The following is a 27,625-nucleotide window of genomic DNA, read 5'->3' on the forward strand; positions in this document are numbered from 1 at the left end:
GGTTGTTTTATAAGCCCCAACGTAATCCCTCCGTAATGCATTGAAACCTGTAACTGTAACCAAATATCTCCAGAAACATCGAGATGATCGAGTGTTTTGAGTTATAACGTGATCGAGTAATGAATTAAAGCTTGTATCTCAAGGCGCCAATGCACAGTTCAGTACCTCTGCTGAAGTGCGTGCGAATCCATAGTAGCTGACGGTGACGGCATTGTGATAAATAGTGCGATAGGTAAACCCAGACACACAAATGGAATTCCAAAGTTTGCCTTCCACCAAAGTGCACTACGGCGGTCGAGGCTAAGCCGGCAGAACTGTGTCTTTTGTTCGGGCCATTATTGGCATGTGTTCATTTGGCACCATGAAAACAGTGAAAGGGCCAAGAGAAAAACAAGCGTGTGCTTTTAGAACTGTAGTGGGAATGAGAAGAAGGGCAGGTGGAATTAGCTTTCTCTCTGTCTCCGTGGCGGTGAAAGGGGACGTAATTAGAGAAAAAGCAATCTCCCTTCCATATCCATCTGTGTCTTTCTCGACCTGTACTCTCACTCAGCCCTCATCTCCATCACTTTCTCGCTTCCATCTCGCTGTTTTGGGCCATTTGATTTTCTCCTTTTGATGCTCCATAATGGATACATTCAGAATCCTCATCCCCGTCCTCCTCTTCTCTTCCATTATCCCCCTTTTGTCATCGGCTCTTTCCCTCCTCCTCCCCTCCCCGGCTCCTTCCCGCCTGCCCTGTTCCTCACTTTTCCACCCCGCACTCATCGCCCCGAGTGGGCCTGCATGCTGCGCTCCTGGCCATCGGTAATGGATCGTGGCCTCAGCTGATGGCGGACCGCAGTTGTGGCGCGGATGAAATATTAGAGGGTGGCGAGATTCTGTAAATGATTGGCTTACGAAGGCAAACCGGGCTCCTTGGTAGCCCTCCCACATGCTCATCGGGCCTTGGCCTGTTCTTGCTATTATCTTTGCCGCTGTCGGTGACCCTCACTTTTGTATTGGTGAATCATGCTGTCTCCATTCTCTCGTTCTCTCAGTTAATCATCAACACCAATCTATTTTCTCCAGTGTTGAACTGAAAAGAAAAAAAAAAAACCCTCCCCGCCCTTCCGCCATGTCCCTCTCAATCAGATTCTCTCCTTCATTGATGAGATTTGATAACGAGGCCTGTGACTCGGTTCATTTTATCCCCTCTTTTCTGTCTTGTGTCATCCACTTCTTCCTCTTATCTGCCTTCTCTTTATGGCAGCAGGTTGTTAATGGGGATCCGAGTGGACGTCTCTTCCATTAAAGCTACAGGTTCATAAACCAAATCAAACAAATGTGCAGCGCTTGGGCGTGAAGGACTCCGTATTACATCAAGCAAGCCCTCCCAGTGGCTAGTAAGTAATGTCTGCTCGAAATTAGTGAGGGAAACATTCAAATGCCATTTAAGAATAAAAACACAGCGACTACAAATTGTTCTAATGGGGCCAATGGAGTAATTTTTTACATGATGTTTAGAAGCTACGATGGTCGTCAATGTAAGCATAAATGAAGTCAAATGAAGGCTTTGTGCATATTTTGGTGATTATTTTAGCTTGGAGGCAGTTAATGGTGCTGCCAATCTTTAACTGAACTAACGAAAAAAATTGTTTGTTTTTTTTTCTGCTCAATTCTTCCCAAACTGTTCTTCCTAAGTTGGAAGCAGAATTGTGCAAATAGTCTTGAACCCGTCACAGACTCGCCATCTAAACCGCCTTTTTCCTGTCTTGCTGTCCCGGGTGTAAGGTAGCGATGCGGAATGGGCGATTGAAGACACCCCGGGCTTCAGAGACAGTATCAGAGGAGTAAAAGAGCCTGAACACTGCCAACCGCGACCAGAGTGTCAAGTTTAACACCCGAGACGCATTTTCACATGCCCCTTTGTGTTGAAAGCAATCGTAGCTGTCGCGCTGACAACGGCAATTGATTATTTCATTGCGCAAAGCCACATGGGCAGCGTGACACGGTAATATCCCGCTTCGGTGAGTTCTGCGTGAGGGGGACAGGCGAATAAATCCCGGTTCGACTGTTGCGCCTCTGATGCGCCACTTTACCGGGAAGTCGGTGTGAAAGCAGCTTTGGATGAAGATCAATACCCCTCAGATAGTGGTCTCCACTTTAATAGATGCTGCGCTTCAATTAGCCGCTGGGTGCAAAAATGTCCCGTGAAAAATATGAAGAGCTCTTTTCTAAGAAGCAATCAATCCTTGTTTGTGACTCTCACTTTTTATGACGTAACTCCAGTTTGTTCCGAAATTTTTCCGCGTCAGGGCAATTAGGATTCTGGGGAACTTTGTAACCGCGTTTACATGCAATCAATATTCGGGTTAAGGTCAAGGTTAAGGTCGTCTAATCCACAATTTCTCCGATGTGAAGAGATGTCGCTCCGGGTCTTTGTTCATATAATGTGCAGGTATTACCCTCGTTTTGTAGTCAACTTTATTTGACGTCACTTGTGTCCTTCTTATCTTTTCCCCTCATGTTACCTGCATTTACGTCAGTCATGCTGTATTCCTAAACATACTTTTTTTTTTTGGAAGTAAAAAATGACAGCTACTACTTATACCATAATTCATTAGAGTTCAAACCGACGATGAACCAGTATTTTATTCTGAATAGCGAATAATTTTAATTGTAAATGATCCCTTTGTTCGGCTTCCCTATAAAAGCGTTTGCAGCATAATTATCCAGGAGGCTGTGCTTTGCATAATTGAGCAATAATTAAGCAATTGTGGGTTTACCTAAATGGACTTCATTGCCATGGTTCCTGTCTGTGTGTTGCAGATACATGTTGAGCTTTAGTGCAGTTAAAGCTGTTTTTATTTTCCCCATTTCAGGATTTAGTGTTTTGAGTCATTTCAGGTCATGACCATTAAGTGTATATAAAAATTATTTTGAATGTTTGAAATGGAAGTTGGATTTTGTATATAAATGGCCATTTATAAAATGTTCCAATTCCCGATAGTATGGATGCAGGAGCTAAATCCCCGCAGATGTCAAGAAAAGACATTTCCATTATATTCTTAGAAAGAAGCGCTCATGACTTCCCAAGGCACTGAAGACACGCGTTATAGTCTCTTTATTTATGACTGCATTATATCTGATCACGCTCCCAGAAAGATCAGAAATGCGAAATAAACAACAAGTACAAGTGCGACACTTGTTGAATAAAAGCATTTAGATCAAAAATGTGAATCTTGCCTCTTAATGTCATTGATAATGAACATTTTACGGTTGCACATTTTTGCACTGACTTTGAATCGTGCTTGAAGCGAAGTGATATGTGATATCTCTCGACTGCGGACTTTCTAGTGTGAGGTGTGACGCAGGAGGAGCCTGACGAGACCCACGTCAGCACGGAAAAACGGTACCATTTAACTGTACTAAAGTTTTTCTGTTTTCCAACTCAGTTGACACTCCTGCATCATCATCATTTTACCTAGTAAACACTGCGATGTTAATCGCTGTATAAATCAGTCAAGTATCTTCCAAACTGCCCGAAAGACCATTACTATGCAAATGAATGCAACGCCGCCTCATATTTTGTCTCGAGCTGGAATCCAAACAACATGGTTTATCATGGTTAGAGTCATCACACTATGACTAGTTGGAAAGCTTTGTTTATGAGATGTAGTTTTTTATCTGCTGCCACGCCGTTGCAGCTGAAAGCAGGGTACTAACATTGCGTTCTGTGTGTATTTATGAAGGTTCTCATTTTTTTTTTTTTAAACATGTGTTTTGCTTTACATATTCAAATGAAGACAGACGAGAAGTGCTTGGGCTTTCGGTTTCAGACCCATGAAGAAGCAGGTAAAAGCTCACAGTGTAAATGTGAGACTGCTAAACGTCGTGTGTCGCTTTTCTCCATTTTTAACTTGCATAGAACCGAATGGCTTCAGAATTAATTCATCAAATGAATCTTTAGTTTCTGGATATTTTTCTTATCTACGCCTTTACCTTTTGATTGCAAGAGATGCAAAAGACCCGATTATCCTTACGTGTCTGCCCACTTTCAGTGGATAGACTGCCCATCACTTTGCCACGGACCACGACAGTGTATAACGGTCAATCATAGGGTTCATTACTAGAATACATTTTTGACTTGGCCGTGACTTTGAGCGGAAAGAAAGAATCAGGGTCAAATTCAACCTAATTATCAGTTTGCGTGTATCTACTTAAGGAGGTCAAAAAAAAAAACAATCTCCCGCACAAAAATCAGTCTGAGTCATTTATTTCATTCTGGTAAGAATATTCTGTCTCGGGTTCTTGATTGAATATCTTTTCCCTCATCTGTCATTCTCTGTCTTTCTTGTCCCTGCTCTCCTTCTACTTTCTGTCCCCAGTGTTCATTGCCACACTGAGTTTTCACAGGAATTTAAGCATGAATCTTTAATTAGCAACAGCTGTTGTTCTTCTGTGTGTGTGTGTGTGTGTGTGTGTGATGCTAACTACTCTTATGAGCTCACTGTCACCTCAATGCCAGCCTCCACTTAATGAACAAGCTTGCCAAAGATGCGCATGTGTGCACAACACACACACAAGCACCGTGTTTAGAAGCGATTGCATGCACATGTACTTATTAGCAGGCATCGCGACGTATATACATGCACAACCACAGATGAATGCACACCACACTTGTATCTGTCACTCACCACAAAGTATAGACACACACACACACACACACACCCCCACTTGCCTTTTTCAACCTCCTTTGCCTATTTCATTGTTGCCCTCATCTTCCCCGTTTCTCTCTCTTTTGTCCTCAATTGCTCAGCTGTTAGTTGTGAATTATGTATTATTTCCTTATGGAGTGTGAAGAGCTTAGCTCGGGGCGATCGTTCCTCAGTAAACGGCCATTAGTTGTTTCTTTGCTCCGTTTACAATTTGATGGGTGATCAGGATCTGTTCGCAGCCATAAAATTTCTTTCTGAAGAAAATGGTACACACAACTGAACATGATTTCACACAAAAGTCGTCTAGTATATTGACATGAACACAATGGAAAAAAAAATACAATGCAATGTGTTGACGTAAATACATCTGTATATATGTGCATTTTGAATTTAGAACTTATGTGAGAAAAAAAATGACAGATTATTGGTTGGTGAATGATGAATGGAAAAATGCTGCAACAAATCTGTGGCCCGCTATTATTGTCTTTGTACTCTCCCAATAATGTCATCAGAAGTAATCAGAAGTTAAGAATAATAGTTTGTTCACGTTACTGTAATAATGTAACGGAAAATTGCTTGCAATATCATCAATTGCCTAAAATTTTGGTACAGATTTTAGCAAGCATCGCAGAAGTAGATGTTTTATTTGCTTTTGCGGGCCACATAAAATGGTGTGGTGGGCCAGATCTGGCCCCCGGACCTAAAGTTTGACACCTGTGGGTTAAACCCTGCCACACACTGAGAGATGTGTCCAAAACTGACTCTGTTATAACGTTTCCATGTAACGCATCAATTACTATGCTTAGAAATTCCTTTGCGTGGAGAGTCCGTGTCGCCAGAATGTCGCCAAATTTTTTTTTTTCATGTTGGTCCACTTCAGTTGCTTTCCAACATTTCGACCGGGGGCCTTAACCGCAACGGCCCTGCGACACAAAAACAATGTGGAGATACAGCACATTTGCTGTAGTGCGAAATGTGTACTGACAAAATGGAAAGTTTGCTTCCTCATGCAGTATCGATCGTCCATGCTGATCTCTTTAAAATGCAGCGCATGTCAGTAAAATAGATGCCAATAGGCCACTGAAACCAAGGCTGGTGGGCTGAGAATAACAATAGATTAAGGTACATTCGTAGACTGCGTCGCTATTACACCATTTGCACTCTGGGTTGTTTTCACATGAGGGGGTAACTTCAATATTTGTTTTTCTTCCTTTTTCGCTCTTGTATGTGTTCATGTTTCTATCAATGTGTGTAAGATTAATTTAAAGAAAATGACCCTGGGCTAATGAAGAGAAAGGCGGTGGAGAAAATGTGGAACGCGCTGAAAAGGTCAGTGTGTGCGTGTGCATGTGTGTGATTTCACCCAGCGATCGCACTTGAATGCCAAATAAAATGGATTTTTCTCAGCTTTTTATTTTCTTTTTTTTTTTTTTCTGTACTGTATAATACCAGGCAAATCCTTCTCTTACACACAATTTCTCCTCCTCCCACATTGTTTCTTTTTCGCTTTTTCTTTCTTTTAGCCCTGTGGTGCCCTGTGACCTGTTCAAACCTCGGCTTGCTGAAAATTCAATCTGAGCGTTGTGATGTATCCCTCCAATATCATACCCGCCATTACAGACTAAAATGTTCACCAAACCCCCATTCTACTCACGTACGCACCCCCCCCCCCCCCCCCCACACACACACGAAACGCAAGCAAAAAGAAAACATGACAGAGGCATTTTCTTTACAAAAGCCAGTCTGCAGAGGGATGTGATTGTGAGTGGATTCAGGGGCACCATAGTCTCAGGCCAATCATCTATAATTCATTTTTCCAAGACATACAGTAATATCTCAACCTGCTTTCTATTTCATCAACGTGAACAAAGAAATGGAATTTTATATGAGGGGGCACTATGAAAATATTGTTTCTAATAAATAAATCGGTGGCTTTTTTATCTGAGCTATACTGAGGTTTTGTAGAAGAGTTATGAAGTTGAATATATAGGCAAAGAAATATCTTCTCAGTCTCAATCAGAACGGTATGTGCAGTATGAATATATATGCATTGTGTGAACTGGCTTCACCTTGTCGTTAGTTATTTTGGTATTTTTTTTTAATTCTTCATCTTTCAAACCGATTTGAACAAAAACTGGAGCAATCCTTTCCATAGAAAATAACTTAGATGCAGTTAATCCGTTCCAGATAACCAAAAATGATTCAAAAAGGATTTTACTTTTTCATTTGGCAACCAGTCCTTGGTGTGCCTCGCCTCTCACCCAAAGTCAGTTGGGGTAGGTCCTAATGAGTACAAATGTCACACAAAATTGTTGGATTGATGCTTCAATCGCAAAACTAATATGTCTGAATCAACTTGTTCCATCAACCTTGTATTAATTTTTAGAGTAATTCCCTCCCTGTGCGTCAGTGTGAAAAGGCAATTTTATTCATTTTTGTTGCTGAGTCTTCGAGATTAAAGTTTACATATAATCTCAGTTGTGACGTTTTAAAATGAATATTCCATATGATTCATGACATTGCAATTGGAAGGAAAAAAGTCCATTTGACACTTTTTCCCAACCAGGACTGGCTCATATTCCGCTGGTCATTACCCAAAGTTCCCAAGCTCAAGTTGAAGTGTTGATTGGCTCGCAACCTGTCCAGGGTTTACCCCCACTGTCAAAGCAGAGACACATGACCTCTGACTTGCGAGTGTTGACAGTCATCCCCATCGGTTCACGTATATCCGATATCTGCCCAATCAGTGCCTGTTGGAGTTCGCAGACTGATGAGGCCAGCAAAACAAAACCTTCTCATTTGCATAGAGTGGAGATGCTATCCTAAGGCCCCCAAACTGGACTATCGCCAGCCCCTGATGGCACTTTGAAAATTAGCATTAAACAAAATGTCATGTTCAGATGACTGGCCAAGAATACAAAATGTGCTCTTATACATAAATGGTACATCTTAAAAGCACTTATTCTGTATAAAAGTGAACTTTATTTGTAGTTAATCAGATGATCTTGAAATTGTGGCAAGTGTGTGCCGACTCACATTTAACATTAGTTTGAATGTTATTGGTTAATTCTGAGCACTCGCACGTCAACTCTTATAAGAGGATGTGGACTCTTGTTCACCCACATTATCTCAGTTCTCAGTTCTCTTTATTCTTATTCCCCTCAGAAAGGTTTTAAAATAATTTCAGTTGAGTCGGCAGATTATAGTTCATATTCGTGGTGGATTTAAAAAAAAAACTAATCTTAAATGATTTATCTTGGTCTTATTTTTTGAAATATCAAATAACCTGACATTTGAAGAGACATCCAATGTAGCTAGCTAGCTAGATAGCTATATAGCTAGCTATAGCTATCTATTGAGATATATATATATATATATATTTATATATATATATATATATATAGATAGATAGATAGATAGATAGATAGATAGATTACAACTATTTGCTAAGACTCACTCAGATTTCGTTCACAGTCGTCATGAAAGGATGCATGAAAATGTTTCAAAGACCCACGCACGAAATTGAACAGGAGGTCAGACATTTTGGGGCACGACTGCCATTTTGGGCAAATTCTATTGCTTGTACAACAAATATGCCCCAAATAGGCAAAGCATGGTGACAACTGTGGTGATTATTTGAGGATTCTTCATGAAAAAGGAAGTGCGACGAAAAAAGTGAAAATATTTTAAACTAATAAACACGCAGACTCTTCAGAATCTCCTTCAACCGATTACTTTGCACGTTTCTATTGATGATAAGCAAATGTGGTATTCCTCAAGCATAATGACCCATTTGCATACAGGATGCACAAAATGAATGGTCTTTTGTTGCCGCCGACTTATCTGACACGGCTCATGAGTTTGCAGACTTACAGTAGGTCGATATGGAGGAATCCATACGCTGTACCATATCACGCTTATATTATTACCAGCTTATGGGAAGCAACACATTGCATCCACGCAGATTCTTTGAACTGCTAAAGGATTAATCCAAAGAAAAAGTCGGTGTCAATCTCTGCTATTCTGCACAATGATAATGTTATGATGAATAAAGCGGGCCAAGATGATGGTGTGTTTAACATAACAAAGGGGTTTTGCTTTCCATTGGTTCTCATGCTCTGCAAAACCTCGACTTCATTCAGGTTGCAGTCAGTGTTAGGCAGTCTGCTATAAGCTTGTCTTTTATTATTTGCCTTGTTCTTTAAGCTGCTCTGGGCTTCTCTCTATTTCTTAACCCTCACAGCATATTTCCGGCCTCCTCGAGCCTCTCTATTTCCTTGTTGGATTTTCTTCCTTACGCTCTTATTTCTTATCTCTGAAAGTCTGCTGGTCGTCTGAGGATAGGGGTTTGCAACTACTCAAATATTTTTATTGCTAACTCTTGTTAGGATTTGTAAGGTGATGATATACTGTCACTTGAATAAAATATTTGAAGGTTGTGATTCTCGGAGAAATGAGCATTTACTCAAAGTCATACAGTGCAAAAAGGCTTTGGAATCACTATGACTTATTTCTTTAAATTCATAAAGACAACGTATCATACAATTGATTACAAAATGATTCATAACCTAGAACATTTTTAGTTTAATAATTTTAGGCGTCCATCCATCTGTTTTTTTGGTCCCCTTCTCATTCAGGGTCACGGGAAACTGGACCCTGTCCCAGCTGATTTTAGACCAGGGGTGGGCAAACATTTTGATTGGTGGGCCACAATGGGTTCTAAAATTTGACAGAGGGGCCGGACCAGGAGCAGATGGATGGAGTGTTTTGGGAACCTCACTTCATTGGAGAAAAAAAATACCTTTAATTTTAATGAAAATGAACAAAAGAAAATAAGAAAATAAAACAAGGTTTATTTATTCAATTTTTTTCAAGTTTGGCGGGCCAGATTAAAACGCTCAACGGGCCGCATGTGGCCCCCGGGACGTAGTTTGCCCACACCTTTTTTAGACCAAAGGCAGACCACAACATGGACTGGTTGTCAATCGATCATGGGGCAGGTTGATTAGCTCATTCACCTGATTTCCTTCCATGCAGTTTTAATATGTCAAAACCGACTTCTGTGGAAAAAGTTCAATAAAACAGCAAAGTTATTGTCAGAAATGATGGCAATACAACTGTGCATGTGTTGGCCGGAGGTTCACAGGACAAGACTTGAGTGGGTGTTGGTTTTCCATTAATGAATTTACATGTGGTAATAGGGCCCGCTTGCCAGACCGAATGTAATTCCCATCTTCAGAATATGATCGGTAACGAGTCTGACCTCTGACAAGTGGACCGTTCAGAGATGCACGGAGAAAAAGAGAGCGTGACTGACCTTAGAAGAAAGAGGAGAATGATCTCTTACTAAATTTCAGAGACATTAATTTACAGAGGCTTGCATATGAGGAAAGGAAGCGATGGGGAAAAGATTAAATAGTTTCATGCATTGATAATATCCCATATTTTGTATCAGAGAGAGAGAAAGGACAGACCCGCGGGGGGAGAGATCAACAAATTGTCTAAGGGCTGGGATAGCTTCTTAATTTCACCAACCCTCATTTAAAGGCATTTTCATAGAAAAGAAGGGGGGGATTAAATTGCTTCATGCATTGAAAATGTCACTTTTTCTGTAAAAGAGCGAGGAAGGAGATAGAGGGCATGAACTTGGCGGTCTTTGCAGTCTGCAATTCTGCTTATTTCATTTCATTGTAAGACTACTTCCGAAGCCATTGCTCTGTTCATCAGCTCACATTCAATTTCCACCCCACTGAAAAGGAAAATATAACATACTATATTGATTTGTGGTGACATTTAAGAGTTTTGCTTGCATCAACAAATTACAAAATAAATGAATATATATTGCCTGGGTAACGAAAACATACCGTGGCTTACTTGTCTGTGCTGTAGAACCCAGTTGTTGTCCAAAACAACTCTTCAATCAATCAATCACATTGTTGTGCTATATGACGTGTTTCTGCATTTCGTGCATCACGGGCAGCGTTGTGTATTTTAAATCAGTTCCACCAAAGCCCCTCAGTGCTGATATGGCATTGGGTTAAAATGAGCCCCCAACATATCCTGACCAGTCTAATAAATTGAAACTCACTGTCTGTCAGGCTCTATATCATATCAGAATGTGTATGTGTGGTCTATAATAAGGGGTTGAAGGACGCAACATTTTTATGTCTGTCAACTGCAATGTGATGACAGTCGAGTCAAAGTTGATTAATCGATGATGTCATCATTTTTTTTCAGCACAGTACAGCTGTTGCAAACCTTCAAGCAAACATTTGAGACGGTGAGTGCAATACAGTGGCAGTGAACTCAACTCACGTCACGACAAGCAACAGTTTGGCACAAAGTGAAAGTCAAGTATTTTATTTCCACTCCCACCTGAAGTTGTCAAACTAAACATAAAAGAAAGAGAACTACTCCTGTATTTAAAACAACCACACAAACTTGCCTTAAAATCCATAAATTCAATGCTAATACATAATTGGAAATAGCCAAGTGGAGCTAATAAATAGCATTGTGTTGAAGTATGGAGATTTGAATACAAATGGTGGAGCAACACATGTACACAGACAAAATGACATTCACTGACTTATATTCTTTTATTTATTCTTTGACAACTGACATATTCTAGTTTACTGACGACTTATATTACTGCTTCTTACTAAGGAGCTGCAACTGTCTTTTTAAAACATAATTATATTTCGCTAAACTGCCGACAGGTACGAGCAGCACTAAGTCCATTGAATTGTAGCAACAAAAAAAGTGTCAAAAGCTGTTTTTTTGCCCTTTGCAATCATACAGATTTTTTTTTTATATATATAAAATACGATGTACAAGTGTGAGTCTTACAAAAGCCGCATTACAAACATGTTTGACATTTTTGGGAGGCTATGACATTTCAGTGGGGAATGGTGATTTGACTGTTTTGAGTGTGACGAGCATGTTCACAGAACCAACCAAAATCCAATCTCAGGTTGCTACTGTAATTTATAATTTATGCATCTTTTCTGTCTGTATAAAACTTCTCGGATTCAGATTAAATGTACTCAGTGAGTCTAGTTTTGATCTAATAATAATAATAAGAGCATCCGTCTCGTTTCCACAGGTGCAGATAGGGATTTTCTTTTCTTCGTCTCAAAAGCAGGTGTCACAGGTGGATGCAAAGATAATCCCTGAAATGACGGAATACACACATGCAAACACTCATGCTGTGTGCCTATTAAGGTTCCGGAGCTGTCAGATGAATTCTCTGCTTATTATACACACATAATTAGCTTTCAAAGTACGACTCTGTGAATAGTATCAATTATTTTCTTTCACTTCACTTTCCTCCTCGGAGTCAGGTGGATTTATTCACATTTTTTGATATGACAGTGTGTTAATTGAGCCATTAGCTGGAGGTGTGAACGAGAGACGGAAACAAAAAAAACAAAACTCTTCGCTTAGGTTCACAAGAGTGTGCATCTGCTCGTTCAAAGGTGTTTTGTGTTTCATTCAGATGACACCTGTTAATTAATAACAGTCTGATATTTGCACGTGCTTTTTTTTCCCTTTGAAAACAACTTTAATGGTTTGTAACAAAGAAATAAGTTGGGCTAGTCTATTACATACGCAGATTGCTTGTTAAAAGGTGATATCAAGCGTGTTAAAGTTCATCTGGAAAGGTTCTATCGTTGCTGTGGATTCACCACGCTTCATGCCAATTAATTACCACGTGGCCGCAATCGATGAACGTTCTGGATTTATTACAATCCCTAATGAAACTTGCTTCATAATACTTGGAATAGGATAGATTGAACAGCACTAGAGCCAAAAGCATACCGCAAATATGTGTCATTGAAATAATGGTAATGTAATGGTCGGATCATTAGCATTCAGTTCGTACTGAATGTAGAAACTAGGGACGTGAATCCGTAGATAGGGGATCATACACCACAAACCACTTGGATAATATGATAATGATATAATGATATCCAGTAAAAAAAAACAAAAAAAAAAAAAACACTGAACTAATCTGCCTGCTGACTTTAATTCAAAGATATTTTCGCAATGGTTGCTGTTTGTGAATTGTCGCATTGAGTGCTGTGATTAACACAGTGGTGCCTTGAGATACGGGTGACTCAACTTACGAGTTTTTGACAAAAGACATCAAATTTGAGCAATGTTGTGTGGTGGCAGTAAATTCAACTCACTTTACAAAGAGCAGCCATTTGAAGTTTACCATCAATAGGCATAAAACAAAAAAATGAAACATTGTCTCTTTAAAACAACCACATAACTTAGCCTTAAAGTCTGCTAGCTTGATGCTAACACCTGAAGAGAAACTCGATCGCTAGGCTTACAAATAACTACCATGTGGCGGCTTTACAGTATAGGGTTAAAGCAACTGATATTTGAACACACTCATTTATCCTCTGCAAAAATCAATGCTCATAATAGCAGCGTACTGAGTCAAATACGGTAGTTGTGAAACTCTTCTTCATTTGTGTCTGCATGCTCCTTAAGGAGAAAGTTGCGTACAAACTGTTCAATTTTTTTCTTATATATATATTTTTTTCAGTATGTTTTTTGTAAAATACAATAAGTACCACTGTATTTTTGTTACTTCAATTAGCACAAGAGCCCAAAAATGTAACGGCCTACCTACCAGTTGCAATTCTGGATTGTGACTGATCAAATAAATCTCCCTGCTGCGATGGTATCGATCTGCCTATTTCTGTGACCGACACATGGCCCCGCTCAACACCACACTCATCTGCTGGCTTTTGGAAAAATCTTTCACGGACCTGTGATATGTTGGCACACTAGGGCAGATTGTTTTAACTTGCTCATGTTTTTTTTTTTTGGGGGGGGGGGGTCAACTTAAAGGACTGTATCTATGGCTTGCACCTCTTGTAATTGTTCTTTCTTTATCACCGGCAAGAAATTAATATTTTTCTTGTTTTTTGGTTGAACAAGCAACATGGTGGAGTTGTGGTTAACCCGTCCGCTTCAACTCACATAACCCCAAAAATAAATGTTAGTTTAATTGAAGCCTTTGAATTGTCTTCGGGAGAGTGAATGCTTGTTTGTCATTATATGCCCTGTGATTGGCTGCCCACCTGGGTTTGCGCGCCCAAATTCAGCAGGGAAAAAGCTCCAGCTCACTCGTGACCCTAATGAGGAACGGGCGCTATATAAAATGGACGGCTGGTTCAACAACCATCTGCAGTCAAAGTCTGTGATTTTACCATCCATGTGTTCAGCCCGCATTGGTCAATTTCCCGCTCTCCCACTGTGCAGAGCAAGTTCCTCCCGACGCACTGATTTATTTGTCAAGGTCTTGATGGATCACGCCCACCAGCAGGGCGCATTCACATTTGCTCGATACCGCTGACAATGGAACTTTTTCATGTGGAGAGGCAATGGCAAGGAAGAGTGTGTGACTGACCATTTAGTTGCACTAGGTTTGAATGCATATGGAATTATGCCCGACATAAAAAAATATTCCAAAAGTAAGGCATAAAAGGTTTCTTGGCACCAATCCTATGAGTTCTCCTAATTAATTCAAGTGCAGCCGATCAGTTAGAAGATATTCAGAAAAAGTTGCCAAAGACGAAAGACTATTAAAATGCTTCATCCATATTCACTCGAACTCACTCGATAACAAATATGGAAATCCTTGTTTTTGCTCTGCGTTCATCTTTTAATTACAATTTAAGCATTCTAGGTCAACTTCTATATTCCTTAAGATGTTTATTCTGACGTAAAACATTGCTGGTGGATGCAAGGGGCCTGGGTCAAATGCCGTGATCACGTCAGTAAGCGGACGCGAGTAATCAATCTGGAAAAAGAGTTTGCCACTGAAACTGATGCTCATTATCATGTATGAAAGAAAACTGAAACTGGGAAACTTTCTTCAGTTCATTAAAATATTTCCAAATATTCATATCTTAAATAATTATTCGAGTATACTGCTAATTTTCTAATTTTAACCAAAGAAAGAGGTAAATAATGCATGTGTGTATTACAGGCCTTCTCCCCTGTGGTTCATTAGAAGCAATGGAATTCAATGACCCAGAAACTAAACCTCGTCCAAATCAATTAGTAGTAGACATACCCATGCATACATTTGAGCTGCTAATTACAAAGGCGGACTCCGCCTGCTAGGAGGCGTTTCATCTTTGAAGATCCATCAAATTGTGTATGATGTTATGCTAATAGAATATTTTGGATGGCTTCAATGGTTTCATGTGTGTGAGGTGACAGGAGGAGATTATTAACGGGGGAGGGTGGCGAATTTCAGAGCAGTTTGCGAGGGTCGCCTGACACAGATACTAGAAAGATGCCATGTTACTTTGGTGGAACAAATACCAAATTTTTTAAAAAAGTTGACCAATCAAGTGTCGCTTATCCGAAGCTGACCTTGTTAGTTCATGCTAATTTGGGCAGACAACAAAACTCATTGCAGATTTGCTTACCTTGAATTACCATAACGTGAGAACCACAATTCAGTCTTTTTTTTTCTTTTGCATTTTTTTTTAAATATATAAAAAGTGTTATTTTAGGCTGATATCTTTTTTTAAAAAAAATCGAGGAGGAAAAAGTCGAACAAAACAATGGCAATTCGAAGGCTTTTACTGTACTGTCTCTTTAAGAAAGTAGCAGACAGTCTAGCTGTGGAAGCGCTGGTCAGGAACTGGCCAGCAGGAGCGAAGCTTGGGAAGGAATCCCCCCCCCCAAAACTTTCCCTTAAGTGTTTACCTCTCTATTACACGTCGTTTCCAGTTCGTCCGATGTTACAACGACGAGTAATCAAGTGACGCTCGGCGATGAAGTGGATGTTACCGAGGGCCTGGAGAAAGGAAACATGAGAGGGGGGCAAAACTTGTGGAATGATGCCTGAGCGACTGCACGCCTCCCTACAAAGTTCAGCTAAGGTAGCTAACGTGAGCTAGCTCAGGAGTCGGGCTGCTGAATCGGATGGGAAAGTTTTGAAATGTCGCGAAACTCCATGTTGTTAAAACGCTCCCGTCGACTTGTAGACGGGGAGAGTAACACTTACACATATACGTGTTGCGCTTGTAACGGAATGCTGCCTTGGTGGGAATGTTACGTTCGCGCTGCTAGTTTCCACAGTTACGTTACGAAGCTAATATATTTAGCTAAGTGACAGCAGATGAGACCAAACTTATGTAACCACATTGCAGTGGTGCCTTGAGATGCGGGTTTAATTCGTGCAGTTACCGTGCTTTTTACTCAAAACATTCCAAAACACCTTTCCCCAATGAAATGAATGGAAATTCAATTAATCACTTGCAGCCTCTCAAAAAATACCAACACAACACAATTTGTGACTTATTTATTACTGTGTAATTGTACTGTACGAAAAACAGAGCAAATAATTGAATAGAACATAAATAAGTAAACCATTTTTGACACATTTTATTTCAATTAACTTGTGCTGCAATAATGTTAGTTCTTCACAGAGGATAAAGAATACATCCCTGTTACTATTGTTGTTTTTCACTATATTGCTATATTTGTCGTTGTCTGTGTTGAAGTATCTGTAGCTCAATGGGTCATGACATCACAGCACTGATGCTATTTGTTAGCCCATTTTAATGTGTTCAGTAATCATAATGGGGTTTCCCATTATGTGTTGGAATTAAGCTAGCACAATTTAAAAACTAAGTTATGTGTTTGTTTGAAATAGAAGTATTTATTTGAAGTTTACTTTGACTGTAAACTTCAACTGGGAGTGGCAGTAAACAGTTTGAAGCCAATTTTTGTAACATTGTTTATCTTCCAACCGCTGCTTATGGTGAGCGGAGTTAAGTTCACTGCCACCATGCAGTCCTCGTATGTCAAAATTTCACTTAAATCTGCACCACTTTTCAGTTTTTTTAATTCTCTCGAGATTCTCAATTGAGTTATACTCTACACTTAAGTTATAGGTCACGTTTGATTTATTATGGGCTCCTTTTCTCTACATCAGAAAATGCTGTCATTTGAACAAGGGTGTGTGAACTTTTTTTTTTATCTCCGTATATTTGAAGTTGTTTAGCATTAACCTGTGGCTTTAAAAGTCATGGTTCCCATTTTAGACAGCAACCTCTGTGTTTGTCGGAAGCACTGTTTAGTGAAAACTTTCTCATTAGCTCAGGTCATTTTGCTCATCATTTGTGGTTTAATTTCCACCACGTCTCACAGTTTCTTTTTCACTCGCCGTGTTTGCGTCCTTCAGGCTTCCAGCGTGCCGTTCTACTACACTGCAGTTTTATCCACTACGACACAGCTCTCCTGCCGTCACCCAAAACCTCAGAGAAGTGTCCTACAATGAAAGTAACAGTGACATTTGGGCAGACTGGTGTGGTGGTGCCTTGTAAAGAGGGATGGACTGTGAGAGACCTCATCCAACAAGCCACCCAGAGATACAGAAAACTGCTGGAACAGGTACTGTCATCTTGGGACTTGCTCACTGGTTCATTTTACACTTCTACAGTCATGACATTGAACAACTGTTCTAAACGAATGAAAACACAGGTTCCCCTTGTGATTGCAACTCTTTTCTTGGCTCTACTTATTACACATATATCTCACAGAATATTGTGGCATTTTGCAATTCAATTAAAAAAATGTTGGGTAATTAAATTTTATTCAAACGCATTAAACATGTAGGAATATTTTTTTTTAAATATCTATTTTCTATACTGGATATCATTTAGATTGATCTCATTTTTTGGGTGAATTTTAGGTTCTTGTTAGCTGTAAATACATGAATTTTACCGTTTGAATAGAGCTACTGAAATAACTTAATTTTCCCTCAATATTTTAATGTAAGGCCAAATTCACATTACCTGTGATAAAGTACAATACTGTCCACTATATGCAAATAGAAAAATATTCCAGTCATTTCCCTATAAAATGTTGCTCATACGTAAACTTTTGATGCCCATAATGAGAATAAAGTCATACTTTTAGTAGAGGACCGTAAATCACTAACTTCATTTGTTGAAGTGATTGGCATGACTTCCTCTGCATTATCCACAATAACTTCCGTTTACAGCATCTGGTTGCATGTATGACTTCACTTTATTGTTTTTACTTGTCAAAGCAATGAAATCTCGCAGGCTGTAATTAGATTGAAAAGACGAACAGAAAGACTGACTTTGTTAAACCATGCAAGGTATAATTGCGTTAAAGCTGCAATATAAAATGTATTCATCCTTAAATTTGCATACATAAAGTGAAGTGAAAGAATGCTTGTCTGCCAACATCAAAGTAAAAGTGTTTGAATATAAAATGAGGAGTGATTAAATTGGAGAAATATGTGATGCATGTGTTGGTTCTGTGGTCTACCCGCATGCTGTTCCTCAACCTAGCTTGACTGACCCATAACGGAGTGGTGAGCTATTGTACATGTTTGTAGCGAATGGGATGAAATATGTCCCAAATGAGTCTTTATGACAGGAGAGATGAATGAGTCACTTTAGTGTCTTGCAGTAGTGGGTACTGTAGGAGATGGGATGGACTCTGTTAGGTCACTCACCTGATGTTTCTCCTTGTTTCATGGCTACAGTTTTCATCTAGTACAAGTCCAGCAGCAGACAAGTAAAGGCACTTAGCACTTGAACTAAGTTTCTATATGAAATGTTGAAACATTTGCATATGTAACAGTAGATAATAGAAAGTGTTGGTTGCGATCGTGAGAAAAGATGGCGTGAATGAGGAATTCTGCGAAAACAAACCATCCAATGACGTTCAACTTGAGCCATTTTTAGTTTGAGGTATCACAAAAGCAATACATTTTAGAATCAAAATCACTGTTTTGCTTGACGTTTTTTTCTTTTTTTCCTCCGCTTTGTGGTCAGAAACAAGAGTTTTTGATAAAACCAACGCAGGGTTTGTTGCTGATTACTGAGAATTTGTATGAGGAAGAAAACAAGTTCAGTGCTTAAAACAATGGTGAATCTTGAAAGATCAAAGAACATCTGGAGACATGGAAATTCTGATATGGAAACTGCTGGCAGTGAATTAGTTCATGACGTTCACAAATGGATTCCGAGCATATATAACACATTTCTCATTGGCCCTGAGCTATTTCAAATTCAATTTCAGCCCTCATATTTAGCGTCAATTTTATAATCATAATAATAATGCAAATATCTTTTTATGGGGCGACCTAACTTTCAGAATACTTATTCCACAACCTCCCACCCCCAACCCCACACACACACCTTCCAAAGCCATACAATGATTAAAACCTTTGTCATACTTAATACCGTAAAAGGACACTATGATTTCCACATCGGAAATTCTTTGCCAAAGCCACAGAGGTCCAGCTCTCCATAATTGCTGCATGAAAAATTGAACGCACATCTGATTTGAATTGCGATGCGCCAGGCAGGAGGCTGCACGACTCGTTTCCACTTAAGTTGTGAGTCGGTGTTAAATGCAAATGTCTCCCTCCTGTGATTCCTTTATGACTGTTGATGATTCCCAGCGCTACTCTCAGGGCAGCAATCCTGCTCCTCCCGTCAGACAGCCAAATCTCCTCAGTGACCTCATAAATATCGGCTGTTTGTATAAAAAAAAACAAAAAAAAAAAAACACCAGATGCAGACGTATGGCTTCATGACCTCAGTTGGGTTTGATAGTGAGATATCCCTGCAGTGTGTTTCTTCTCTTCTCCTCCGCTGTTTTAGCCTCTTCATTTCTTTGCACCTATCTCTATATCAACTCTCCATGCCCTGTGCTCCCGTGTGTTTTGCCCCTTCATCCAATTCATCATCCTTATTCTTTGACGAGTGCAGGCTTCATTTTCTACATAGCCTCAATGCTTAACATCCCCATTTGAACTCTGATTCCTTCTTAAATTGGGAAGATAACAGTGCGCCATGTCTAATTGGGGATGATTAGACTGTTAATTTTTAGGTCCCTAATATGAATGGGCATTTTACCTAATTTGAACATGGGGTTCATTTATAATCAAGTAATTAATCAATGAATGGCTGTTTTTCCTACGTTTATTATTTGAGAATATTCTGAGTTCTTGTTTTGCTGCAACTAAGTGCTGTAGGAAACCAACCACTAATTAAGCTCTAATGACTTAAAACATAAACACACACACGAGGCATTTTTCACAATTAACAAACATATCGCGACTTGTTAGCTAGGAGCTAGTGCGAGATGCTAACGCAGCAGCATATGTCTACAGTATCCTCACACGGTACTCCTTATCTTATCAAACGGCGCAAACACAAATGGAATGTACAACACTAGTCACAGAAGATCCAAATTCAAAGTCCTTTGTTCACAGAAAGCTTCTCAGTACTGGAAATGTCAAGCTAGTGGAAATGGAACACAAACAGGAAGTAGAAACCTTCCAAAATAAAAGCAAACTATGGCGCTAAAACTCGATAAAGTAGCAGTTATCCAAATTGTTTTCACTTCCTACTATATTATGACAGAATTGTCGGCAAAACTTTAAGTTTTAACTTAAAGATATCACTAAGTAGTTATTACAATAGTTGTTTTTGTTCCCAGATTCCCCACACAGTCTAACAAAACCTGTCAACAGTTTAACACCAATTGTCTAAATATCATTTGCGTTAAAGTAATCGCCAAAGCAGCATTAAAACAACATGAAATGTGGACTGTAACGTCTTCGATCCTGGACTGCCATTACGAGCACAGCTTTGCGATGAAAGTTCTGTTAACGGTCCCGCTTGAACTTGATCTGCCTGTCCTGCAAAGGACATCTGATGAAAGTAAAAGCCGCATGACGCTCCTGTGTAATGTTGGAATATTTCCTGCAGGCTTCAATTTGCCACTTGGCGGTTCTTCTTGGAGGTGTTTTTTTTAATAATTTATGATCCAGCCGTAATTTTATATTCTCATACATTTTTAAAACCTTACAGTATAATTTAGATGAGTATGCCTGATCACTGTAGACTCTGATTGGATGCAACTTTTTTGACATTGTAGCTATACTGTAAATGTTTCCAGTAACCAATTTTTCTCTAGGTCCGTTTTCCTGCAGCTCTTATTAATGGCGTTGCTGTCTCTTGTATTGATTAAATCTCAGGTACTCGTGTTAGCCTTGTCTTGGTTCATATATTGCCTTGTTAAGCACATGCACAGTTTGTGTTGGCAGCGCTTTTGCAGCGTTTTTGTCTCTGCTGTGCAACAAAAGTTCATTCTTAGTTGAGATTAATTTAGAATGGTTATGATTTATTTGCACTTTTTTTTTTTTTTTTTTTTTTACAAGTAGCGCCGATCTTGTTGAAGTTTCCCCATTTGAACAGTATTTTCTCTCATTTCCTCTTCATCCCTCATAAGAATAAAGTGTCAATAATCTTTGTTTTTGTTCCTCTTGTTTTTCTCTTATTTCCACTGATGTTCCTGCTGTATTAATCTGTTGTTTAGTTTTTCATCTGTGTTGATGTTTCCCGAGTGTTGCTGCGTGTGTGTGTTTGTATTTGTGTGTGGATGCACTGCCCATGCTCTATTCCCTCCCGGTGGCTATGCAAATCATATTTTTCTAAAGAGTCGCCAAAGACAGCTCGCTTGTTGTTTGTCTATTTCCACGACATCTGCTTCTGTGATTCATCATACTTCTGAGTATTTTTTTTTTTTTTGCTAGATCCAAAATATACCCTTAACAACCCCCCCCCAAACAACCATTAGGGGGGCCCCAATGCTTCCTGTGGCAAACATTAACTGTTTTACTAATCAGCTCCGTTGTTTGTCACTCTCATGTCATGTCTGTAAAGGGAACTTTCCTTTTGATTTTGGACATTTTAATGCTGTGCAATGGACAACATCATCTCGCTTCTGTGGCTTTGGATTTCTTTAAGTGTGCACTGTGAATGAAATCAACAGTAGTCCCGTTTCGAACCTCTGAGAGTTACTCTTTTCTGTATAAATGGAAATAGTCAGAAATAAAAAATAAAACAAAAAAAAACAATGGTGATTGATTGTTTGATAGGGGCTGGCAGAACTGTAAAAGCCATACCAAATATTGGTAGAATGTATACACAAGCATTCGTGAGTCAATTAATGCCACTTTTTTGGCTTTAGATGAAGGTGCGGGTAGGAGACTGAGTTTATTTTTCTGGGGAGTTGCCAGGAAGTTCAGTGCTTGTTGGTACACTTAATTATCGTCATCCAACAGATAAGATGGCGGTTGTGTACTATTAGACACTTTTATCTATCTAGGCTCAACATTTGCTAAGGCGTTGCCCAATTTCATTGGCCTGAAAGTATATGATCACATTTAGTTTACATATGTTGGATCTACAGGTGTTCTTAACATTAGATACCATTTTAGAAACATACTGGTAAATCATTTGTGAGCTAATATTCTTTTTTTTTCGTAGCCTTTATGTATGAGGGCCATATAAGTGTAAGGAATCTGGCCTATGTAGGACTAACTAAGCCTTTTTTGCTGTATTTATTGCCATATTGGTGATATATGGTAGATAATGCTGGAAGAAGTTATCGCAATAAATAAATAGATAGGAATACATTTTTACTTAACAGTGAAGACAATCCCAACATTTTCTTTACAAGAATATGTTCGATGCAGGCTCACAAGTCATAACATGGCTTTCTGATGAATATTGCGTTTGCGGAATAAGAGTTAAGCAGTAAAATCCACCATTTTTTAGCCATTTCAAGGAGCGGAAAAACAGGTGAGCTTTGATTGGTTATTACTTAAGACCTGAACAACGGTGATGTCATTATTAGACGACAGAAGTGCCAAAATGGCCGCATCCTGAGATGGCTAAAAACGGGTGGATTTTGCTGCTTAAAGCTTATTCCACAAACACAATATTAATCAGAATGCCATGTTTCGACTAGTAATGGCGCATAGAACATTTTATTGCTAAGATTTTTTGGGAGTTAACTTCCCCTTTAAGATTTATTGGTCTTCCTTTGTCTCATGGTGAAGTTGGATCTAAAACTGAATGACAACTCACCATGTGGTGCCGGGTTATGGAAAAGAGTTGAGCAATAAGGAGTAATGGTTACCATGTCTCTTTCCGACCTCATACCCCTTGTTTCCTTGCCTTGATTTTCACAGGCGAAGATTGGTTGTATGACGGTAAAACTCACATTTAACATTTACTTTAGTCGTCTTCTGTATGTATTTTTATGAAAACCACAGATTTGATGAGCCACAACGATGTAACATTTTGATTCCTACACGCTCTTTGGTTATTCATGATTTATGTGAGGGTACGTTTTTTTGCCAGTTTGTGTTCCGTCGCACTATGTTGTTTAACAACCCGACGATGTGCAGACGGGTGTCCAGTGCAGCATCGCTGTCATCAATCACAGACCCAACGCTGCGGATAAAAGGAGTCAGGAGGCAGTGAGAACAGTTCAGTTTGTACAGTAAAGTAGTAGGAATCTATTGGAGGTGTCCAGCAAAAGATGTCAAATATCTGAGTGAAAAAACAATAGTGAGAAGTATCGGATAGAAGATTTGAAGACGGAAATAGTTTAGAATAGTTTTGGAAATTGAATCTTAACCACGTCCGGTTAAGATATGCTAAGCTGAGAAGATTCCTACCCCAAAAGGTAGATTGCTGTACAAAAAAAGAAAAAGTTTCAATGGACTTTTATTTTATTATTTATTTTTATTTTATTCTAATCCATTCATCCATCAATCACCTGTCAATGCCAGGGAAAGAAACTCCACAATAATGAGTTATTTTCTTTTCATTTTTTTTGTATCATCTATTTTGCTTCCCTTCTCGGAGCTCACGTAGAACGCATTTCTTTTTTTTGTCAACACTGATCCCGGAAAATATGGGAAAATGGGTGAGATTCCACAATTTAGCTTCAAAACCATAATATTTTGTGTTTTTCACGCAAGTTTATCACGGGAAGCAAATCTATAAAGTGGCATATTGTTGACTTGCATGCATTTTGTCTTTCGTTGCATAGGAAGGAGAATTCGTGGTTCGGACGCACCATGTCGAATACTGCGATGGAGGGATTCTGGACCCTGATGACATACTTAGTGATCTTGTGGAGGACAAGGACAAGGTAAGAACTTGACTATGAAAAGTGTGCAATTTTATTGTCTTCCAAGATGTTTTATCATACCCTGAGCAAATGATCTGGTTTAACGATATATTCATATTAAATGATTTCTAGGCCGTCACTCGAATTTAGCAGCATTTTGTAGCTTCTCGTATTACCTTTTAGAGACTTTTTTTTTCTATGGACCTTCCTCTCACTCCACTAGTGACCTGGATGTTGTGTAGGTAACCTTCAAATAGGAGTGTTATACACGAGGATCAGACTTAGTCATAGAGTAGCTCTCAGCGCACGGCAATAGCTGCTAGTTCAGGTTATAATTTACATAATGGCTTTTCCTCACATTCAGCTTTTGCCATAGAGGTATTCTTTCTTTTCTTCCTTACTGCCTCGCTCCGTGCTACACCTTCGACCGAAACTCTTCCACTTTAGTTTGCTTTGGAAATTTACTATCAGCTCCTTTATTATTGAAAGTTGACATTCCGAAAGGGACACATTGTTTTACATTCCAGATTGTTTTAGTTTCCCCTTCCACACAGCTTAATCCTCTACACCAGGGGTGGGCAAACTTATTGATTGGTGGGCCACAATGGGTTCTAAAATTTGACAGAGGGGTCCAACCAGGAGCAGATGGATGGAGTGTTTTGGTAACCTCATCGGAGAAAAAAAAATTGTAATTTTAACACACCACAATATTTAAAAAAATAAAACATTAACAAGGTTTACTCAATTATTATTTTTTGAAATTTTTTCAAGTTCGGTGGGCCGGATTAAAACATTTAACGGGCCGCATGTGGCCCCGGGCCGTAGTTTGCCCACACCTGCTCTACACATTGCTTTCGAAGCGAAGCACTTTGCCACTGTTGTCGTTTTTGTTGTTTTTGCGTTAATGCACCTAATTTCCAACCGTCGTAATAAATGGTTTGTGAAGCTGACACATGTTCATGCTCAACATTTGATTCGAGTTTGGCAAATCTTCTAATGAAATAATGTGAGCAATGTTTACGTTTTCCTCTTAAACTACTGATGTAATATAAGTAAAACTCTCATTTGGGTCACTGATAAAATAGCAATCAATTCATTTTCTGTAACTCAGTAAAATGTTTGCCTCTTCCATAAACAAAATTCCGTCACTTCAAACTTCCCTTTACAGTTACGGTCCTCTTCAGCGTGTTCAATAAGCGCAACCATCAAAGCTACCTTGAGCACAAACTGCTCTTGTGAATGTACGCTGGACTCCTCGACTTTTACGCCCGTTACTGACAAAGAACATGATCTTTAAAGCGAGTAAACACACAATTTAGTATCTTCGATCTTAGGAAAAGATCACATTTTCAGTCAATCACCGACAACACGTTCACCAACAGTACATTATTTGTGGCTGCAAACAAGCAATTTAGCGCGCGTTATTTTTAAAGTAGTGAATTAGACCCTTAATGTTTTTCAATACAGTATGTTAGCTTTGTCTATTTGATTTGACAAAGCATGTCGTCGCTTATATTTCTCGGCTCGTTTGTAGGACTGCGCCACATCAGTGTAAAAGCGTCTCATTATCTGCGTGCGCTTGCACGCACAATGCGTCTATTGCGTTACCACCGCCTATTTTGAATTAAGGGCGTGCTGTGAGTTTTTTTGCATGTCGTAGGGCGCATTGATAACTTGTTAGTGTTTTGTACGGTGACGTGCGCACCGTAATTCACAATTACCGTGTAATTGTGTACTCAGCTCGCAAAGTGCAAGATGGCTTTATATGAATAAGCACGCAAGGCGCAGATATTAGCCTCGATGTGGTCTGAAAGCATTTCATTTGCATGTTGAACAAATACTGCAGCTTGTGAATTGCATTTGGTGTTAACTGCTGTTTTTCTATCATCATTGGTATTTTCTGATGATATTGTGATGCTATTTTGTTTCCATGTCAACCACCTCGAGCTACGACTACTAAATACTACATACAAAGACGAAACATTCTTTCCTGAGTTGCGATTGCATCTCTCATAACAAGTAGATTCAGGGAGGTTTATTTTTCTATATTGTAATGTCAGCTTGCTAACATTAAGTGGATGAACGTGAAAAACAAACACACTCTAAGGTTTCTGTCACACACCCAATTTGTGGCTATGCAAACAGTTTCTTGGTCACCTTTGCCATCTCAGCCCTGCACGTGAAGTGGCCAGCCGGTAAGAATAATATTGACCTTGGTTCAAAGAAAGCAGTGTATCTTATTGCTTTCACATACTGGGATGGTTTCATTTACAGAGAATCATAATGCGTTTATGTATGGGCTGCAAGCTTTCATACACATTCTTTTGTGCATTGTTTTTTTTTTTGTGGCCTTTAAGTCATTTTTTTAGCTTTTTTTTCAAGGCTAAATTATGCGCCGTGTATAACAAAATAAATGTCAATCTTTTCTCAACTGAGCAACTTAAGACACTCATTAAAAGATAACTTTGACATTTTTTAATCCATCTCAATTGTTTTTCCATTTCATCAGTCAAACGTTCAACTGTCGTTGGACATCCTTGTTCTTGGCGGAAGGCATTTATGTGACCGAAGAATGGGGGTTACGTTTTAGTCCTTGAGAAGGATAGAAGGGCCATAAATGAGCTACTATTTCACTCACTGAGATCATTTATTGGCTGAATTGTGAATTTTATTTGATGGGGCTATGGCCTCATTTGTAAACTGCATTTTACTGGCTCATTTATCAGTCTGCATTGGCAGTACATTTATTTACAGAGCTCCTTTTATATTCTATGTACAGTATGTGTACATGTGGAGCTAAACTCCAGTGATGTGGTCTGTTATTTATTGCATTTTTCTTTGTTACTAATTAATTGTAATTAACCCATTCGCTGACATATGTTTTAAAATCTGTTTCCTCCATCCTGACTCTAAATGACTCTAAAATTGTGTGAATTTTGAATGATTTGTCAAGCCCGAGAGAATATTCTCTTGCTTTTTGTGGAGCCGTGACTTTGCCACTGAGGTTTTGTGCTTATATGACACCTCAAATATTTAATGGCAAAATAATTTATTTGGCAGTAATTTATTGAGACAAGTAAAAATTGCCCTCCTAATCGTAATCCTCACTTTAAAAGCTGTGCTGAGCTCAAAACGAAAGCGATGCAATGCCGCCATCTACAGGTTAGTTAGTCAGTTATGACTGGTTTACAAATCTCAATTTCACAGACTAGCTGGGAGAGAGCTTCCGTGTCAAATATATTCATTGGTGGAAGTAAATGGTTGGATTCCAATTGACGAATTTTAACTTACACGGCAGTGAATGAGTTAAGCTAATTCAAAACAAAATATCTGACATAATAAGGAATGTTATTACACTTTTTGTAATGTATTGATTTTTTCGTAGTTCTTCAATAAGATCGCATATACCTACAACATTTTTATCAGTCAAATATGTTCTTTAAAGCCGCAATGAAAACTGTTTTCTAAAGTCTCTGCTCTGAACTACATGCTTTTAGGCATTCCTACCTCAAGGTCCTGTGATATTTGCCGCATGAATTATCTTTCGTCACTTAAATATCCTGAGACATCACACAAATTGATCTTCAAAACAAGTCGTTTGTTCCCCCTACTAAATAAATCCTCAATGACGGCCTTGAAACAAGTCGGTTTGTATTTTTAAAACTTGCTCATTAACTTCACGCCTGTATCATGACTGACGTATGGGTTAATGATATAAACGACCAGTTCTTTGTCATCTTCCTTAACAAACCCCACTTTCAGATACTTCATTACGAGAATTAATCTTCACGATGAATCCATGAGGATGGCAGGCTTTATCATAAAAAACAATTTGCACAAATACACACCCGCACACACCCATTTCCCTATTTGGTGCATCCCTCAATTATGGCTGGACCTCAGGTGCAGCT

At 39.1% G+C, this 27,625-nt stretch overlaps 1 protein-coding gene across 1 annotated transcript in view; it reads left to right on the forward strand.

Annotated features, from left to right (window-relative positions):
• Positions 1–15,366: 15,366 nt before the first annotated feature.
• Positions 15,367–27,625, forward strand: part of LOC148323525 (partitioning defective 3 homolog B-like) — a 105,082-nt gene continuing 92,823 nt past the window's right edge. Inside the window, exons 1-3 of the mRNA XM_088315660.1 lie at positions 15,367–15,613; positions 16,921–17,129; positions 23,634–23,735. Of these exons, the coding sequence (XP_088171786.1) occupies positions 17,013–17,129; positions 23,634–23,735 (219 nt within the window). The 5' untranslated portion in view covers positions 15,367–15,613; positions 16,921–17,012. The remainder of the gene's footprint in view (positions 15,614–16,920; positions 17,130–23,633; positions 23,736–27,625) is intronic.

This window comes from Idiotropiscis lumnitzeri, chromosome 14 (genome assembly GCF_059441095.1).
Source record: "Idiotropiscis lumnitzeri isolate Australia: NSW breed Sydney's pygmy pipehorse chromosome 14, RoL_Ilum_1.0, whole genome shotgun sequence".
NCBI lineage: Eukaryota > Metazoa > Chordata > Actinopteri > Syngnathiformes > Syngnathidae > Idiotropiscis > Idiotropiscis lumnitzeri.